At 40.5% G+C, this 13,985-nt stretch overlaps 1 protein-coding gene across 1 annotated transcript in view; it reads right to left on the bottom strand.

The window, feature by feature from the left end:
* CDH10 (cadherin 10) overlaps positions 1-13,985 on the bottom strand; it is a 162,369-nt gene that overhangs the window by 59,237 nt on the left and 89,147 nt on the right. The window contains 1 exon segment of the mRNA XM_054019361.1: positions 935-1,229. Coding sequence (XP_053875336.1) covers positions 935-1,229 — 295 coding nt within the window.

The raw sequence follows: 13,985 nt of genomic DNA, 5'->3' as shown, positions 1-13,985 counted from the left end.
TCACAACACTGCAGTCTGCATACATCAGGACAAATTGAATTCAGCATCTTGTCAACTAATTGTGATTCTGAATGTTATTTGTACTGGTTTACATTTACCTCAGAGTCATTCTCAGCACGTAGCACAGTGTGTAACAGTACTTTTATTTCCTTCCATTGGAGTCTGCCTATCAACTGCTCATCTCCTGCCCATGTACCAATCATGAGTAAAAATAAGAAGGAGAACTGGCAAAGCTCTTGCCTGAGAACCAGGACAGAGGGTGAAATGAAGCATATAGACAACAAGGAAGCCACTTCAGATTCCGACTACCACCAGCCACAGGCAAGATGTGGGAGAACCAGAAGGATAACAACAAAGTCCAAACCCCCCCAAAAATGCAAAGAGGGGAACAAAGGCAGAGAATGAACAGACGCTTCTTCAGGACTGTGTCTGTTGTCAGTGCACCAGCATTGGGAGTATAGCTCCTCAGCCACAGAACCCATGAGAGAGAAGGCAGACTAGTGGGGCTTCGATTTATAAAAAAGAAAGGAAACACTCCATTGAAGTTTTTGTCAAAGGCTTCCCCACTCACCTTTTCCCTGCAGATTTCAGGGACGGATACCATTTACCTGGACCAAACCATGAATTATGAATCACATTTTTTCATTCAAATTCCAACAAAGTTTGAATTAATGTTTTTAAGATTATAAATAGACAAAAGCTCCATCCATAAAATGTGTATCTAGTTCTGGTTGCAGAGTCTGAACCCTGAACTCTGCACCAGATGTAGGGTTTTCTCTCAGGCCTATTTCTAAATCTAAACAGAGAAAAGTACTAATATTACTTACCTTCTGCGTGAAAATCAGGACTTAACTGACTTTATAATAGTTGGGGAAATCATTACTTTAAAGATCATAGTTAAAAGTATGTCCTTACACCAGAAATCACTACTTACCAACTACTGACATTTCAGGAACACTAGCAGTATATATTTCTTCTGGAAATGTTGGTTCATTGTCATTAATGTCATGGATTTTTATGACAAACTCTGATTCAGGCTCCACTGGCCTCAGAGTTCTTCTGTTAATAGCCTGGGCACGAAGAGTGTAAAAGGCTTTCTCCTCCCTATCAATCCTCCGAGTGGCATGAATGTCACCTGTTTTCTCATCAATAATAAAAAGAGTACCAGCCCCATCTCCTGATAAAATGTACTTGAGAGACCCATCTCCCTTGTCCTGGTCAGAGTGAAGCTAGAGGAGAGAGAGAGAGAGAGAAAATATTTTTAAAAAGGGGGTCAGTTTTTTTAAGACATGAAGTCATTCTGCATGCAAAAAAACAAGATGAGGACTGAAAAAACACTCATTTTCTATTTACATTGACTTGGCACATTGCAGTCATTATGCTGTATTAAAGCATTCACATCTCCCTTACTTAACACAAAGAGTCATTTCACTGATGTGGCAGATTTTAGTTTTCCAGCAACACCTGTTCTCTGCTGTGAAACATTTGTGCCACAAATCTTAAAGAAGAATTTTATGTTAATGTTGACCTTTTCTTTCCTTGAAGAGAGACTATTAAAAATTCACAACCTGCTGTGTTAGTTGTAAATTGACTAAGCAGATAAAGGACATGGCAGGATACATGACAATTAAGGAAAACAGAACAACTGGTGGTGTGTCACACAATTTTTAATTTTTTTATTTCTTATTATTTATGTTTCCTTCTCCTAAACTGGAGTACATTTCAGTGTAACTCATTATCACTTTTATGCCCTTCAAATAGTTTAAATGGGTTAAACCAAAAAGCAACAGATTCATTAAGCAATCAGTATTGATTTAAATCAGATTACCTAGAAATCTTTCTTTACTAATGACTTCTAACACTGGAAGAGCCCTAATGCAAAACGTTTTGCTATTTTTTACTGTACTGAAATGCAATTGGCTAAGCCAGAATGTTACACTGAACACCACCTCCCCGCTTCCTGTTACACAATTCCCTGCTATCTCATTGAGTCAGTTATGTCTGATTTGCAGAACTGAATAATTCAATTTATTTTCACCCTGAAATGTATATTTTAAATTTTGCAGATTTTGTCATATCTGATAAAGGCCCCAATATTATTTTTTTAAAGCATCTCTAATCTGCTTCTGATTTTGTGGCCACGATGTTGAGCATGGAATTTTGAGAAAAAAAACAACGACCACCAACTCTTTAAGCCCATTTAGTGAGTTCAAGCAAGCATTGGCAAAATTTATGATCATTGTAAGCATGCAGTTACATGCCTCACTAACTTATGTGTGCATTTAATGACACTGTACATAATAGTTAACAACAATAACATTAATTTATAGGTGCAAACAGTTGGACATCTAAACACTATAAAATGTGTCCACACTTATTTGCATCATCACATTTGTTGAAACATTTATTTATAGGCACAAAATTGTAGCAACAAAATCAAAGTTTACTTAAAAAAAATGATCAGGCCACAAGAGTGTTCGAATGATCCAAAAAGTTTTACACATGAAATAAAACTAGTGCAGCACTTTGGGCTTTTTCCTCGTATTCTAACTATAGTTAGGGAAAACAGCATAGCAATATTAAAGTAGCATTGACTACTTATAAGAATACCATCTTCAATCATATAAGCGAGGATAACGAAAAGATGTTCATGCTTAGGGAATAAACTGATCACACACTTAGATCAGGTATAAATATTTCTCTATGGTATCCAGTTATTGCATGTGTTTTCCTTGTGCACTATGTTGCTTTCATATTTTCCTCTAAAGAATCTATTTCAGGCCAATATCAGAGGCAAAATTCTAGACTTGATGGACCACTGGTCTGCTCTGATGTAGCAATCCTCAGGTGTCCGTGCAGAAGCCAAATGAGTTCAATGGAGCAGAGGGATGAAGTAAAGGTCAGAGGATTAATTACTCTTGCTGTGGTAAATTTGCAGAAGCTGAATCTTTCCCACACACTCATAATGAGCAGATCCTGGAGAAGGGAAGGAACTCATGCAGGATCTAGGATCAAAGCCATTATCAGCTTAGAAACTGAGAAACTTAAAAAATTGATTAAATGTTATTGAACTTTGATTAGAGTCATTTTCCCATTCTCTCTTGATTCACAATAACTAACAGTAAGCGTAAGCACGGAGCAAAGAATTACAGATTAAATTTTGCTTGAGCTAAAAATAAACAGTGTACACAAAACAAATGTTTGTCATACATCTCCCTTTTTCTACAAAAAAGGAAGACAGTCAGGGACAGCTGGCACCATCTAACAGGAAGAAAGCAAGGAAGGTAATTTTAGGGGAAGTCTCTTCTACGTAAGCTCCAAGTCCTCTTCTTTCTCCCTCCAGTTTCTTTGCCCTTACAACTTGGAAGTCTCAACCTCTCCTCAGGCTCCTTCTCTTCCACCTCTTCCTTGCTTTCTAATTTTCTTCCCTGGTTTTCTCCTAGACCTACCCAAGGACAAAAAGAAAATCTCTCTGACAGTTCCTTCAGCTATGTGCTTCCAGGAGGGGAGGGAGGAGTGGCGGGGGGGGGGGGAGGAGGGCAGAGTCATGATACACACTATCCCTGGTGCTGTATCATGGAAGGAAGAAGAGACTGAGATAAATTGAATTACGAAAGAGTAACTCTTGTTTTTAAGTAGTTTTTTGGCATGCAAACAAATGTGTCTGCAAACATCTGGGGTACATGGTCCCAACCATGCAGGAAGAAACACAAGATGCAAGGGATGTGGTTACATTAGGCCACAGCTTTATTAATGCACCTGGGAACTATCCAGCAATAACTTGTACAATACATGTCATCATTCCTTCCCAAAAAGTGCCCATCGATTTGAGAGATGCTGTCAGCTCTCCCTGCTGAGGCCCCACCACCCTCCTGCAATATGAGAGTTCTGGGGGTGGGGAAAAGGAGTTGTCTCCCTGCTGTACCAGATATAGGAGCCAACCCCTTCCTTAGCTTCAGTAGGGCATGCCTTCCCCTATGTTATGGTGGCCCTGCCTCGGGTGCCCTCCTATGGCAGGCCATGGCACAAAAAGCGTGCCTACCTCAGTATCCCCTTTTCTTCTAGAGTCCCCAATAACTCCAGACATGCTTCTACACGTAAATGGCCCTTTTGTGGAGTTAGTTTATTACAAAAGTCCCACAATCATAATTCAAAATTCCCCAGCACAGTCCAAATAGTACATTCACTCTTTCAAGTCCCTACAGTCCATCAATACACCAAATACAGCTCTGGCTCTTCTCACTGTGTCCCAGCTCCCCAATGCAGCTTTGACTTCTCTCATTGCACCTCATAACCGCCCCGTTAGCTGGGGCATTTCTCTGCCCTGTTTCCCTATAGTTCCAGCTCCTGCCCAGAGACATCAGTGAACTCACCCCTCCATCATCCCCCAGACTTCAGCCCTCCAGCTCAGAGAGCCAGCAGGCATCTCCCTCTGTTGCTCTGAGCCTTCATTCCTTTCTGGCTGTGGCTCGGTGTCCTGGGGAAGTTTGTAGGTGGAGCCCTCTCAAGTGCCTCATGTTTTCATCAGCCTGGTCTGGTTTGCTGCTCACTAGGAAACTTTCCCTGCTCCCACCTTCAAGGGCAGCCCCTTCCTGAAGCTCTCAGCCCAACTCTGCCTTTCTTCTGAGCTCTCTTGTTCTCTGAACTCTGGATTCCGAACTCTGTTGCCTTTGGACTGCCTGTCATTTATAACTCCCTGGGGCATCCCCGCTCTCCCCATTACACCAAACTAGGGTGCAGCAGGACCGCAACAGAAGAAGCTGGCCCAATTTCATTTAAAGGGCCAGGTACCATGTTACACTTCCCTAAATGCACTTCCAATTCTGGTTTATCAGAAAACTGGACCCCCCCTCTGGAACAAATACTTCCACTTGACAATTGCCACCTGCTAAGTTGTGACAACTTGAATGATACTTCCTGACCCTACCCCCATGAGATCCTGGAGCTGCTATGGAGTAGGTGAAAAAAACTCGCGCCTGCCCCAGCCAATCTGGCTATGAGCGAAAAATTCTTCCTCAGTCCCAAAAAGGTTAATTGTACAAGTCCCCCAGCAAACCAAAAAACCTGGTTCTATGCTGATCCAATTAGAAAAAAGGGTTCTGACTGGAGTTCTGACTGGAGAGGAAAGTTATATATACCTTTCCTCTCCCCTAGGTGCTCAGGGACCCAGTGTTGGCAGATAATTACAGTATTTACACTACATATTTACTAGGTTGAATCCTGAAAAGTTTCCAAGCCAAAAAAAAAAAAAAAGGTTTGGAACTTGGACTGTACCTATTTTTCATATTGCTCGACACGCTGGATAAAGCCAATACAGAATGGAGATAGACATAGAGTTTCCCATTTCTTTATAGTAGGGCTGATCATAATAGTCACAATAGTACTTTAAACTATTTTGTTATGAATTTAAAATGGGACTCTATTTCTCCAAAAGGATCACAAACCTATGCTCAGTTTCTGAGATTTGTCATATTTCAAATGGTCTCTCAGCTGCTATGCAAAAAGTACTTAATAAACTGCTGATGAAAATGTACTACATTTGGGAAAAGCCACAGTATTAAGTCAACAAAGAGTGTCTTCCTGTACAGCACCCAAATGCACCAGAAGTAGTTAAATAAAGGACTTTGAGGATACACCTATGAATGTTGGTGGTGGCTGGCTGCCCTACTGCAGAGCAGAATATTTAGAAAGAGGTTGAAGTTCCCACACTTAACATAAAGACTTCAGAAGAACTCCTGGGAGGATCTATCACCATGGTGTTACAGACACTGCAGGGGCAGTATGCTGGCACCCAATCCTACTCCAACACCAAGCACACATTACTGTAGGGTGCTCACTCTCCCCTTAAGCTTCATGGTCTGTAGGTCAATCTACAAGTGGCAATTAGAGGAGAAAAGCAGTAAAACACACAGAAGTGAGGTGAGGACGTAGACTGTATTCTAGCTCATTCTGTAAGCACTGCCACATGTCAAAAATGAAATCACTTCTGCAAGGTGCTACAGCCTTACTCTGTTGTGAGATCAAAAGCAGGTCCTCTGACACTGACTTCACACACATAGCATAGTTGCAAAGAAAAAAAAAAGAAAAAAACCCCTTCTTTTTAGTAAGATGGCCACCTATAATGCTAATATCAGAAATGTCCATTATAAATGATGTTTTGGGGAAAAAACCTCGAAATACTGAATTATTTTAATTAGTTCTATGACAATTTAAAGATATTGTCCCAAGTGAAATGTGATTTGTCTTTTCCAGACTAGCAGGGAAGTTGGAAAAAATAAGATGGTGAAGTTTTCCTGTATACTACTTTAAGTGCAAAACATTTCATATAGCTCTTTTGGCTAATGGGCATCTGTGTTTCATGACAGCCAAGCTGAGAAAGGAAGAGACATCTGTTTCACTTAGCAATTTTGTCTCACAAAACAATCAGCTGTGAAGATGTGGTTTTGTTTCTATATCCATACTTGATATTTTGCAAACCAATGAATTTCTTGTTTACCTCTCACAGGAGCACTTTACTTTTCAGTGGTCACCACTGTATAATTTATCTTACTAGACAAATATCAGAATATCTGCTGTATTTTTTTTTCAACAGGTCTGACTCACTGTACAGCAACTGCAATTAACATGTGTCACAGCTCTGTGCATTTAGTTATCAATGAGATTAAAATACTTTGTTTACCTGAAAACACATTCATTAGAGCACTATCACTTACTACTATAAGGCAGTATTATTAAAATGAATGCAGTGTAATAAATACTGGACAATGTTTGGAAAGATGTAGCAATAAGTCTATTAGGTGTATGGCTTTTATAGAAACTTTATTAGCAGTGCAATAGAGAAAGATACACAACAGCTAGAAAATGTAATTGAGTTACATAAAATAGACCTAATTCAGACTCAATCATCATCACCACCCCCACCCCCCTTTCATGGAAAAGACAAATATGTAAAGATAATAGACTAATAAGTCTCTAGAGCAATTTCCATTCAGTTATACCTCTAGAGTTCTGCAGTATCTTCATTGAAGTCCATAGAGTTACTTTAGATTTACACCAGTGTAGTTCTAGTTTGAAAAGTGACTTGAAAATTACACTGGAGTTTTCATCTTTATTGCCTTTCAATGATTCTAGAATCAAATCTGCTCACTCTATAAGTAAAAAGATTTTTCTTCCTTAATTGCCAGCCCTCCAAGCTCCCCATGGAATCTGAAAGTTGGGTTCTTTCTGTAGCACTAACAGAAGTAAAAAAATTGAAACCTACTTCCATCAGAAAAGCCAGAAGATACTACCACTAATGTGGAATACTGGAATAGCTAATAATAATGGCAAGTATTCTGTTGTAAGGATTAATACAATTTGTTTCTATTCAAATTACAGATTCAAAGGTCGTTATCTGAATTTTATTTAATGTAAAATTCAGAGTATCAAGATACAAATAATAAGAATGTATGTAGTCACTTTTCAGATTAGAACAGTACTACAAATAAAATCTATCAACTGAATTCTTACATTAAACTTCAATTCATTTCAAGCCCATTTTCATCTTGTTTTACTGCCCAGTAATATGTAAGAAACTCCCCTGTATAAAACTAATCTTCACTTTCTTCCTCAGCAGTTTTCACCAAATAATACAGACTATTCAGTTCTACCTTCCCAAATGCATTTTTACTTCCTATAACTTGCAATAATATCTCTGTACAGTGTATATCTTCAGTAGCATGTACACCAACAATAAAACCTACATATGAAATTCACATCTAGAAAATGTCCTGAATTTTCTACAGTTTTGAACAGTAATTTCACATGGAATGTTTAACTCCATCTTTATTTGTTAGCTTCTTTCTATTTAATTATATTGGCTATATGAATTAAATCATATATTGGAGGAAGTGTTCTCACCTATGCTGTAATTCTTTGCCCTAAACATTGATATTCCGAAGTAAAAAAGGAGCATCAAACCTTTTATTTTTTCATTCATCTCTTTTCTGAACACTCTGTAGTATAGTAATACTCTACTTGCAATTACCTCCTACAGGAAGGCTTACTTATAAAATACAAAAGCAGACCCTAATTCTAATAACTATGGTATTAAAGAACAGTTATTTCCCCTAACTCTCAAAACATAAGGTATTAAAACTTGTCAGTTAATTTCCCTTTGTACCAGCCTAGAAGACAAGATCTACAACAGATGTGGCAAAACCATTTCTCCTTTCCCTTTTCTCTTTTTAGAGTATCTATCCTCCACAATCTTTTCCCTAAGTGCTGAGTTTTAAGTGAAGCAGCTTGGTGCCAGATCTCATTCATTTGTAATGAGACTCACTTATTTCGACTTATTCTGAAGGTAGTTTTTAAAGTAACTCTCTTGTCTGATGAAGGATTTTGCACTGTGTTTCAATGAGATACTTACAGTCTCACTCTTAATCTACTGAATCTCGTTCATTTATGTTGTTACAGCTTGCAAGTCCTGTGCTATTGCATATTATTTAAAAGAGGTGAGAAACGGAGAGGAAAAATGCATATCTGAAAGAGCAATTTTGTGGGACTGGGGAAGATGAAGAGAGAACAAAGTTAAAAGAAAGTACAGCAACTGCATCTTGGCTGGGAGCTAAGAAAAGCTTTGAAATACTCTTACTTGTTCAGAACAGACAAACACAAATACTCCACTCTGCGCTGCACTGCACAGCCAAGGTTAGATTAGTTGATTTCAGTTTGGATTCATGTGCCAAATTTACCTCTGGTGTAAACCCACTCAAGTTATTCCAGAGAGAGGGGAGAAAAATTGAACAAACCCCATAAGACTCTTTAACCCATTGTTAACTACTGCTCTCCAGCATGACGTCTGTTGCTGGCTGATGACTCCTTGCTGTTGTAGGCTTTGAACTTCATAGGAGCAACAGAAGCTTCATCATGAGTGTGTTAAATCAGTGCCACCCTGGCTATGCCCCTCCCCAGGTCAAGCCCATCTAGCAGAGGGGGAAGTTGCAGCTGCCTTGTGCTGCCACAACTACTCTGGCAGAGGCATTCTCATTCTGGCAGAGCCAGTGGGACCTAGGGATTAATTTGATACCATGCACCAATAATAGTTGAACGTTATCAGGCCACTGTTTAATTTTCCTTCCATTGTTTAGTGCAAAAAGTAAAATATTACGGTAAGTTCTCCTTTTAAAACAGCACAAGATCAGAAGTAGATCAGTGCAGAATATGTACGTAACCTGTACCTGATAATGGTTCAAGCCAATAGGAAAGGACACACTGTGAGGTTTTCCTCGTGGAGTTTCTCCCACATTATTCTGGCAGGGTAGCTGTGTTTGCCATGGACTGAGGTGTAGGGCTGACCCACAAACCCTGCTGATCTATAAGAGGCAAGAACCATCCACATAATGACTTGGTCTCCTCATTGACTCTGAAGCCCAGTTTCCCTTTCCCACTCCCTAGAAGCTAGGACCAACCCCAGCCATGATCAGGGCTACTGCACAACTCTTAAACAGGCTTCCTGTGGCAGAGGGGTTTCGATGGTAAACGTAAAGCAATCTCAAGCTAGATCAACTCTCTTAGGTGTTCTTCACATAGCTATTGGGCAAGGTGATGTACATCCTTTGGCCCGACCCCTACCCAACTTGGGACTGTCCACTGCCTTTCTCTTCCCTCCTTAAGGATCTCAGCACACTGTGTGGGATCTCATGGAAGGGTTGTGGAGGGGGGGGGGGAAGATGCTACTTATAACTAGGATTTTACATTTCCTTATACTCATTATTGCATAGTTTATATGTTTCAACATTGGAATGTTTGTTTGTTTGTTTGTTTTTTGCTGGCATGTTAGTTTCTGGAGCTGCAAACCCTTATAGAGTATAATTGAAAGTTGTCCATTTTGAAAAGAGTTGACCAGGTTTCAAGAGCATATCCCCACTCAGCCAAGCATTCAGCAACAATCTACATAAATTAGTCTCAGGTGAATTAGGAAGCTTAATGTGCTGAAACCCAAAGCAGCCCTTTCTTTCACTGCACTGGAAACTCCAAAAACACAGGAAAGAAAAAAATATTAATCTACACAGGCTTTTCAGTAAGGACAACAATCAAAGAGGTAATTAAGCAACAGTTTGAGGAAACCTTCATGCCAACAATAAGCAACATGTTTTTTATTAGATAGCTTAAATATGACTTTATAAAGGAGCTTAGGTATTAACCAAATAACCATTAAAACAGCATTAGCCTTCGTACATCTTATTACACAATTTGCATTATGTATAAACATCATTAAGTCCTTTTCTTTTTAAATGAATGCAAAACTTCATTAACATCAATGCTTCTTAGCTCTTTTGGCTATTGCTGGAGGCTCACAGAAAAACACGGTTTTCTTTGTTTCCAAATAGAATCACTGTAAATTGTAAATTGTTAAGGGCTGGGCAAAACATTTACCTCTCTATCTTAAGTCAATGTTGTGTTCATGAACGTTCTGGAAACCAATTATAGTGGCACAGCACCACCAGCTCTGCCAACACATAACAGACTTCCTATACCCCACAACCCTGTCATTGCACCCCAACCCAAGTGCAAACCCTGTACTGATCCACCAATTGATTTAGACTACGACTGCATTAGGGAAGGACTCTTTGTTATTATACTGGCATGGGTACATTCTTGGGGCAGCTGTCCTATTCCATTGCTCACCACTGCCCATGATACCAAAGCTACCCTCCTATTTGTAGTGCATTAGCTTTCATTGAGCTAATGTGAATATGTCTACTCAAGCTAGGTGGTGGGCTAGGAGGAGAGGGATGGCGAGAGGTCTTCCAGCTGCAGAAGGGGCAGAAAATTAAGATTTGTGGTCAGTAAGCCTTGGGTGGGTTGTTTGAGAAAATCTGTATTTTACTGGTCCCTCAGGGGTTTGGAAGGGAGTGGGAGGAGAAAGAAGTGGCAACTTCCTGATTTCAGCACAGATTAATGTGGTGTTTCCAAAGACACACAGCCCAGACGTTTGGAACTGACAATGCAGGTACCTTGACTGCTGAGGGAAAAGAAATATGTGTGGTTGCCAACATATGGATGCTGGGGATTCTTGGATCATGAAGTTGCAGAAGCTCGTGAGAGAGCAAGGATTACATCATGACATGAACATTGCTGAGTACCGGCTGATTTGGATGGAGGTTGCCTGCCTTAGCATCATAATTTGCCTACTCTTCAGTATCTAACTGGTGAACTAAGAAGTTGTGATCTTCCGGACACTGAGGTGATTCACTTGGGTGGAAGTGATCATAGTTTCATTCCTGGTATACATCTTATAAAATCTATCAGATTATATCTGGATTTGTATCCAGAAGCTGTGATAGTTGTCTCTGATTTGGCTGAGCATCTGAATATTCTCTACAGCAATAATATGAAAACTATTAATAAGCTATTAATAAGGTCTGTAACCTGCTTGTATTATCTCTCAGGGAGAGACACTGCCTGATTCAAATCCTGTCTAGTTTATAGAACTCAGATTGTGATTTTACTTTTATTTCTTAGGTAACCAACTTTGACCTGTACGTTTATTACTTATAATCACTTAAAATCTATCTTTCTGTAATTAAAAAATCTGTTTTATATTTTACCTAAAACAGTGCATTTTGGTTGAAGTGTTTGGGAAATTTACTCAGTTTGCAAGTCCTGGTGCACGTCCACTTTCCTTTGTAGAAGTGGTGGACTGGGTAATAAACTTACACGGGTCAGGCTTCTGACAAGGGCAAGATGGTACAGCTCTGAAGTCCTCGGCTGGGGAGCTATGGAGGAATTGGCCAGAGCCTCTGTATTGTTACTTCATGAGTGGCTGGCAAAAGCATTCATATAACTCAGTTGGTTGTGTCCCTGTCTGTGGATATCTGTGTAAGTGCAGTACCTGGAGAGGTTTATAGCTTATCACAATATCACACTGTGAGAGGGAGCTCAGGTTGGTAAGACAGAGGGCTCAGCGGTACCCCAGTTCCAAGCTGCACCCCAGGGAACCCATCACAGTAACTAAAATGGTTTACATTAAATCCTTACTTATTAATATAGCATCTTTTATAACAGTTCTTAGGAGGGTAAGATAAAAAATAGCTGTTCTTTCACCTTAATGATATAAATACGGACTTGATTCATATTCAGGATACCAAAGAGGATATTTTATTCCCAGACTACTTTTCAAATGAAACATCACAGGATGACTAAAATTAGAAATGCCCATCTTAGTCTTCTTATGATTTAGAAGTTGTACCCCACAGTATTTTCTTCAAAATGCTAGTTGCTGCCCTTGGTAATTTATGCCATACCTGCATCATTAACTGAAAAGTATATCCAAATTGTGCAAATCACAGTAACTGGCTCCACACTCTCACCAAAGCCTTCCACAAAGCATCTATGCCATTTTGGGGGCGGGATGAATTTTCTTGAAGCACACTTCATCACACTGTTCTCTTGCTCTTTCTATAATGGAATATATGATATTCACTCCATTGTGTCAAAAACAAAAACAACCCCCCCCCCCCCACACACACACACACACACACAAATCCTGCCTGAATTCTTGCACTCCTTGCTCAGCTTAGGTTGGTGACCTTGGCTTGCTGTTTTTGACATTCACTCAAAAAGCCTCCATTTGGTTTGCTTTTGCCTTCAGAACTATATATATCTACCTTCATGCCCCCTCTTAATCTCCTCTTTTTCAAACATAGGTCCAGTTTCTCAAACCCTTTTGAATAACTGAAATCCTTGAGTCCCTGTATCATTCTGTTTGCCCTTTTCACTTCTGTATTCTTTTTATAATGTGACCAAAATTGAGCACACTATTCTAAACATAGCCTCTCTAAACTACTCTCTCTCATTTTATCCAACTTGTATAAAGCCACTTGAGCTTTTTCCTTAAGGCCGCTGCCAAGCCTTATTCCTAAAGTTTAATGACCATTAATCAATAATCATCCTTCTTATTTTCAACTAAATGGCACTGCAACTCTTTCTCTCTTAGTCTTTGTTTCCCACCTCCGTTCTCACTTACTTTGTTTTCCAACTGTAGTGTAATTTCCCCTCTTCAGTTATAATTACTGACATTTCTATGGCTTTCATTACCTGTAGTATCCTTGCTTACAGATCATGGTTGATGTCATGTAGTTGGTAGCTTGGTAGGTGTACCACAAGCCTTGAGGAGAGTGTAAATGGCACTTCTGGCCCTATCAGTTTTAGTACCCAGTGCATTCCAGGAAATATTCATCTATGAAAAAAATTCACCATTTGGGTTGGCAGAAAGGAAAGACTGCAAATGCATATTCCTGGTGGGAATTCTGTACCACTGCTCAAGCACAGAATTCATGTCATTTGCAGATTTCACCCCCCCCCTCCCGCCGCCCTCACAGAATAATATATTCTGTTGGAAAGGTGCTCAAATTATACCTTTTTCCCACCAGGGGAAAGCAGCTGTGGCACCAGAAGAGAAGGCTGCTGGAACAGGGCCGGAGCAGCCAGCCATGGAGACAGAGGGGGAGAGGCTACCTTCTCACGGTGCCCTGCTTGTGGAGCCAGGTGAGGAGGCCTGGGATATAGAATCATAGAACTGGAAGGGACCTCGAGAGGTCATTTAGTCCAGTCCCCTGCACTCAAGGCAGGGCTAAGTATTATCTAGACTAAGGGTTGGCAACCTCTGGCATGCGGCTCGCCAGGGTAAGCACCCTGGCAGGCCGGGCCAGTTTTTTTACCTGCCGCATCGGCAGGTTTGGCCGATCGCGGCTCCCACTGGCCGCGGTTCGCCACTCCAGGCCAATGGGAGCAACGGGAAGCCGCAGCCAGCACATCCCTCAGCCCGTGCCACTTCCCACCGCCTCCATTGGCCAGTGGGAGCCGCAATCAGCCAAACCTGCCGACATGGCAGGTAAACAAAATGGCCCAGCCCGCCAGGGTGCTTACCCTGGCGAGCCGCATGCCAGAGGTTGCTGACCCCTGATCTAGACCATCACTAACAGGTGTTTGTCAAACCTGCT

This window comes from Malaclemys terrapin, chromosome 2 (genome assembly GCF_027887155.1).
Source record: "Malaclemys terrapin pileata isolate rMalTer1 chromosome 2, rMalTer1.hap1, whole genome shotgun sequence".
Lineage (NCBI taxonomy): Eukaryota > Metazoa > Chordata > Testudines > Emydidae > Malaclemys > Malaclemys terrapin.
This window is presented reverse-complemented; position numbering and strand designations above follow the sequence as displayed.